The 6,304-nt window shown below is 40.4% G+C and overlaps 1 protein-coding gene across 1 annotated transcript; it reads right to left on the bottom strand.

Moving 5' to 3' along the window:
* Positions 1-2,287: 2,287 nt before the first annotated feature.
* Positions 2,288-3,890, bottom strand: LOC123174153 (zinc finger MYM-type protein 1-like). The gene has a single exon (XM_044590001.1). It carries the CDS (start codon positions 3,858-3,860, stop codon positions 2,385-2,387), a length of 1,476 nt encoding a protein of 491 aa, XP_044445936.1. The 5' UTR covers positions 3,861-3,890; the 3' UTR covers positions 2,288-2,384.
* Between the last annotated feature and the right edge of the window lie 2,414 nt (positions 3,891-6,304).

The following is a 6,304-nucleotide window of genomic DNA, read 5'->3' as shown; positions in this document are numbered from 1 at the left end:
TTAGAGGGACCTATTACAGCCTCGCCTCGCAGCAAAGTGGGATGAATCGCTCACGCGTTTGGAGCCCATGCAGCTGTCAAACGGCCCGGGCGAGTTTCGATGGAACTTGCATTAGAACGGGAGGTTTTCAGTCAAGTCCTTATATGAGACGATTGCCTGTTCCTATAGATAATAATAAATTGTGGAAGCTCAAACTACTTCTTCGAGTAAAAATATTCCTCTGGATTTTAAACAGAGGTGTGATCTTGACTAGAGATAACCTGACAAGCCGCAACTGTCAAGGTAGCAAGACTTGTGTCTTTTGCCAACATGATGAGTCCATTAAATACCTATTTTTTAGTGTAAATTTGCTAGTGCAGGGTGGTCCATTGTTCAAGTAGCTTCAAATCTTTACCAACTTGGAGTGTGCGTAATATGTTCGGCAATTGGTTGCGGGTTATCGACGAACAATTATGATGACACATTCTTGTGGGAGCGGCAACCTTATGTTGGGCTCTATGGCTCACCAGAAATGATGTGTTTTTTAACAGAACATGAGTTTCGTCCCCTGTGCAGCTTATTTATGCATGTATGTGATGGCTTCGTATTAGGTCTATCCTGGAGAGACCGGAGGACATAGACTTTTTTTATGATCGTGTCTACTCGGCTGGAGCATACGGTCAGGGAGTTTTCTCTCATCATGGATGGCGGTGTAATATTCAGACCTTTTTATGACCTATTTATGATCGTGTCTATCCCACCTTAGGCTGATTCTTTTTATAGAACAATATTTTTGTTTTGGTCCTGTTGGACGTTTTGGCTGTGTTCATCGTGCTATGTAGAGGCCGAGCATTTGCTCAGTGCAGTTGTATCAACTCGATATATCGATTGAATTAAAATGTCCTTTATTGAAAAAACTTGCGGCTAATAAAACATTTCTCCTCCTAGTTATGATCTTATTAAGCATTTTTAATATCCGGGATATGTAGCACTGAGAAGACGATATAAAGGCTAACGGATATCTGGGATCAGTTCAAACGTCTTGCTCGCATATTCAGCTTCCATGCTTCTCATTATGTTTTGCACTCTGGCAGTTTTGCCTTCTTTTGGCACTAATTTTCATGCTCAGGCAGCAAAAGTATTAAGCCAGAGCTACCTTATTGCTTCCTGCATTCCTTAAGGTCAATCAGTATTCGGTGTATTTCTCCAAAAAACAAAAATACCGCATGGAGAGGTATTATGGTGTTGATCTGATTAATATCTTATGGCAATGGTCATAAAACACTGGATTTTTTTCTGTACCAAATTCCAGTCAAATGCACGCTGACATCTTGTAAAAATTCTGTATTCTGAATAGCTCTAAGTCATAGTTTTAAATAGCGCGCTATGCCTCTTAGTGACGGACTTCTTCTAAATGTTATATCATGCGGTGCTATAGCGTGCTGTTTATAATGTTTGTTGTTTGGGCCAATGCCCCTCCGCTTAGGACCTCTTACAAACGCTATAGTGTGCTATTTAAAGCCATGGTCTAAGTTAGTGCTTCACTCAACATAGGTACTGGCTTATGCATATGAGAGTGGTTTTTGTGAACTGTAGCTTTTTTTTAGAGAAGAGATAGTTTGGTTGGATGAACATCGATCTGGAACACTGCTCATGTACAAAATCCAACACAAGTTCTGTTCGATGAACACAATTCATATGGTTTTTGTACATGAACAGTCATTTACTATCAATAATTTCCTATTTTTGCCTCAACTTTCTCCAATATTTCTTTGCTAATTTTTAAAGGGAGCTGAAAACTTGATTAATGATCAGTTTGGTTTGTGTCCTGGTTGTTTCCCAGGCACAAAATAACAAATTCCCAGGCAGAGTACAGGCAGCGATATCCTCCAGGCGTGGTGTCAAGGGTAGTAACCAAACTAGCCCTAAAATTTTGCTAAACAAAAAGAAAACTCAGTTAAAGTAAGTCAATATCGATTTTTGACATCTTTCATGATGCAATGGACCTGGAAAGTTATCTGTCTTTTACTTGGTAGCCAAGTGATGTTAACTATGAATGACGTGGCCTTTGCTTGGGCTACTGCTTCTGATTTGCAGCTTCTAGCCCTTCCAGCAGCAGGACCATAAACAACGAGCCAACTTCCAAATGGGATTCCCCTGGAATCGATTTTTCAAATGAACTGCGAGTGACCCCAAACAGGGGCGAAGCCAGGATAAAAGGTCGCCGGGGTCAACACAAACAAGTAACACTAATGTGTCCCATTAAAAACAAGGTAGAAAATTTATATCCAAAAATGTGTAGCTCGTATAACATGTCTATAATGTTTTTTTAGTAACCTGACATAAATAAAAATAATAATAGTTGCGAATGTATCCTAAAACTGATTACAAAAGTAGTTACCTCTCTATTTTTCTTGACCTCTACGTTCTTTCATCTTCAAAAAGTAATCTATTACATCCTTACGTGAAGTTGAATATAGAAGTCTTTGCTCCAAGAAACAAATGATGCAGTAGTTCATGAAATCATCACCAATGCGATTACGTAGCACAGTCTTCACTATTTTCATTCCAGAGAAACATCTCTCCACTGATGCAGTTGCGACAGGCAGCACTAATACTAGCTTCAGGAGCTGATAGACCAAAGGAAAAGCAAGATGCTTATTTGTACTAACCATCAGCTTACCAAGTTCAGAAATAGTTTTCAGGCCTGTAAATCTTTCGTCTGCTCGCACATTATCAATGTAGAAAGGAAGCTCATGAGCAAGTTCCTTCAACTGGATAGAATCAAAATCATCTGGATAGGACTTAGCCAAATCAACTAAGCTCTCAACATCGAAAGCTTCAAAGGAATCTTTTGGACAGAATGCAGCCATTCGGGTAAGAAGGCTCGAATTTACTTCATTAAAACGATCATTGAACTCTGCAAGCTGCAAGTCAATAACAGGGTTGAGGCAATCATATCTGTAGTGCTGATAGTTAGTGCGGTTGGTTTTTTTCCTTGGTTTATGCCGGTCTATATACTCTTCTTCCATATCCAACTTAGGAATATCATACAGCTCACAAAATGAGTGAGTTCTCTCCAATAGAGACTCCCAACCGTCATCTCTGATTTTCTGAAATTTTTGCTTGGTTAACTTCACCTCTACCATAGCCTCCAAGATGTCCTTATCTTTCCTCTGTAAAGATAGAGATAAAGCATTTGCATGTCCCAAGATAAGAAACATCAAGTGTAGATGAAACACGAAGTCAAAATCAGTAACATAATCTAAAAGACCACGAGCTTGACGCTTCTTTGCATCACTTGGCCCATCTTTTTCAACATACTTGAGTACTTCAATAACATCTGGGAACAAGTTAAGTATGCTCCGAAGAGTTTTATAGTGAGAACCCCAACGAGTGTCTCCAGCTCTTTGAAGTGATAGCTCTTGATTTAATCCCGTTCCAGTACTAAGTTGTCCACAACCAATACCTTTCTTCACTCTTTCTTGCTGACTCTCCCTAATCAAGTCTTTTCGTTTACAAGAAGCTCCGGCCACATTAAGCAGAAGGGCTATCATGTCAAAGAAGTCACTAACATCATCATTCTTTTTAGCTACTGCCACAATGACTAACTGGAGTTGGTGAGCGAAGCAGTGAACATAATATGCTGAGCTATTCTCCCTCATGATCAAAGCTCTCAAGCCATTGAACTCACCTCTCATGTTGCTAGCCCCGTCGTACCCTTGGCCTCGAACTTGTTTTACGTTCAATCCATACTTCTTGAACAACTGATCAATGCCGGATTTGAGACATGAAGCAGATGTCTCATTCACATGAACAACACCAATAAGTCTTTCTTGGACTGCTCCGAACTCGTCGACATACCGCAAAACTACAGCCATTTGTTCCTTGCCTGAAACATCAGCGGACTCATCAACCAATAAACAGAAAACTCCACCACCAATTTTAGCAACAATAGATTTGACTATGATATGCACAAATAAAAAATTAGTTTGAACAGTACTATAGGTAATGTCATCATTTGTAAGATATAATAATAATAGTAATCAATCATTACCTCTGCATAGCATTCAGGAATGTCCTTCTGAATTTCTGGAGCTATCAGTTTATTATTTCCAGGCGCATCTCTTAACACAACTCTCTTTGTATTCTCATTTTGCTCTGCCAAAAGAATTGATAACTCTCGAAAATTTCCTTTGTTCTTAGACTCTTCTGATTCATCATGACCATGGAATGCTAGACCTTGATGCAGCAAGTATCGAGCAGCACTTATGGAATTGTTCAATCGAATCATATACTCCTTTTCAGTGACTTTGCTTTGCTTGTCGAGAGCAATAACAACTGATTGGTTATGTTTCAGCAAATTATCACATCTTTTGACTGCCGTATTATGAAAACTATTAGGAGATTTGCCCACATGGTCACGAAGTCTTTCCGGCTTGTTCCAACAATCAAAACCGTCAACTACAAATGCGTCATTCCCTCCTTGTCCTTCAATGGAATCTCTGAACAAGTAGCAATGTAAGCAAAAGGCAGCATGCTTCTCCTCACTGTACTCTAGCCAGTGATAGTCTCCAAACCATTTATGATTAAACCGGCGTAAAATATTGCCTATCCTCTTCTGTGGATACTTGAAGCCAGGTTGTGGCCTATGCGGACCTCTAATCAAATATCTCCGCCTTACTTCATCTTGTAGCTTTGGTCCTATATATTCTGATATTCTCCTCCTATCGGCTGGATCGTGGGGTAGCTTATCCAAATCTACCTGGTCTGCTCTAACTTTACCTCCTATCCTGCTTGGAGTTGAAGTGGCCGGCAAAGGACATGGGCGTATAGTACGTCTAATGTTTGATGGACTTTCATCATGACTAGGATCATTGCTTGTGGGTGGTGGTGATTTTCTTTTCAAATTCAGAAAACGCTCCATTATACTCTTACTACCTGCAATTTAAAACACACAAATAACAAAACAGAGTTAGTACTAACATAGAAAATTTACAGTACAAAGAGATTGTAATCTTTCTTGTTAGCTTACCTGACATTATGATGGGATGTGACTTGAGGCCTAATCTAAATTGTAATCCAGGTGATTAGATTACCCACACAACCTTCAAGCAGTTATTAAACAAATCAATACGTCAAACAAACCCTAGTACAATAGGAATTAGATGAAGAAATTGGCTTTAGTACTACTTACAAATCAATTCTGTGAAACGAATCTTAAATTTTGACGGAGTAGAGCTGTAGAGGACAGAGGAGTGGAGATTGGGAGCAGCGGCCGGCGGCGGTGGGCGGCGGCGCTTCAGGCGAACACAGGGACCGTCGGGCGAGACGTGAAGAAAGAAAGAAGGGCAACACGGCCCTGATCGACGGCACGCGTGACGTGAGAACGAGCGAAAGCGATCTGACCGATAGGAAGTTTTTTCAGGGGCGGATCGATCAGGTAGTGGAGATCGATGCGAACTCTGAAGTGGCAATGGGCCTGCGTGCAGCAGTTTTGGGCTGCTACGAGAGGGGTCCTTTCTGGACCGGGGTCAAAAAAGATTCACTGCACCATTCTTCTGTGTGGGCTGTATATATATATAACTGGGTTTGGGCCAGGGTCATCGGGGTCAATTGACCCCGGCCCAACACTGTAGCTCCGCCCCTGACCCCAAAGTTGGAAGCATCAAAATCGCTCGTTCACAAGCTTTAGAAGCCTATTTTTGAGTCTACCCAAACAGCGAATGCACTACAGGAAGTTTGGTTACTTCGGATTATTCAAGATTAGCCTGTTTGCAAATGCATTTGTCATTCCACCACTCACTCATTTAGTAACTTCCCACTAAACATGCAAGTAGAATGGTCACATGCTAAAAATGTCTTGACAAACGATTCCTGAATGATAAATCACATGCTCACAATATATTTGTTTCATAAAAAGAGCTATCAAAGATGAGAGATGTGTAAGTCTTATATTTGTTTCATAAAAACAAATGCCGAGATTATTTAATATAATACACATCTTTTTCAAAAAAAAAAGATGAGAGATGTGTAAGTCTTATATATACCCATGCCTTGGGCTGTCAAGGTGATTACTGTGATATGAATTCTGAGTTGTTTGTGTGTTTAGTTGCAGTTCGTCTAAACTATAAAATATTGGGGGAAAACAAAAATGTGATAGTCAAGGGGGTGAAGGAAAAATAAGCTTATAACCACCAGCAATGTCTTGTTTTGGTTTACCCACCTTCAAAAGTCAGCCTCCCATTCAGCAGGAGCTATCCTCGCAGTACTAGAATTAGGAGCTACATCCACCTTCATCGTCTCGATGGTGCAGGAGTTGTGG

Source organism: Triticum aestivum, unplaced genomic scaffold (assembly GCF_018294505.1).
Source record: "Triticum aestivum cultivar Chinese Spring unplaced genomic scaffold, IWGSC CS RefSeq v2.1 scaffold54444, whole genome shotgun sequence".
In the NCBI taxonomy this organism is placed as follows: domain Eukaryota; kingdom Viridiplantae; phylum Streptophyta; class Magnoliopsida; order Poales; family Poaceae; genus Triticum; species Triticum aestivum.
This window is presented reverse-complemented; position numbering and strand designations above follow the sequence as displayed.

Excerpts from the sequence above, each read along its gene's own strand:
- LOC123174153 (XM_044590001.1), bottom strand. The coding sequence starts at position 3,860 with ATGGCTGTAGTTTTGCGGTATGTCGACGAGTTCGGAGCAGTCCAAGAA.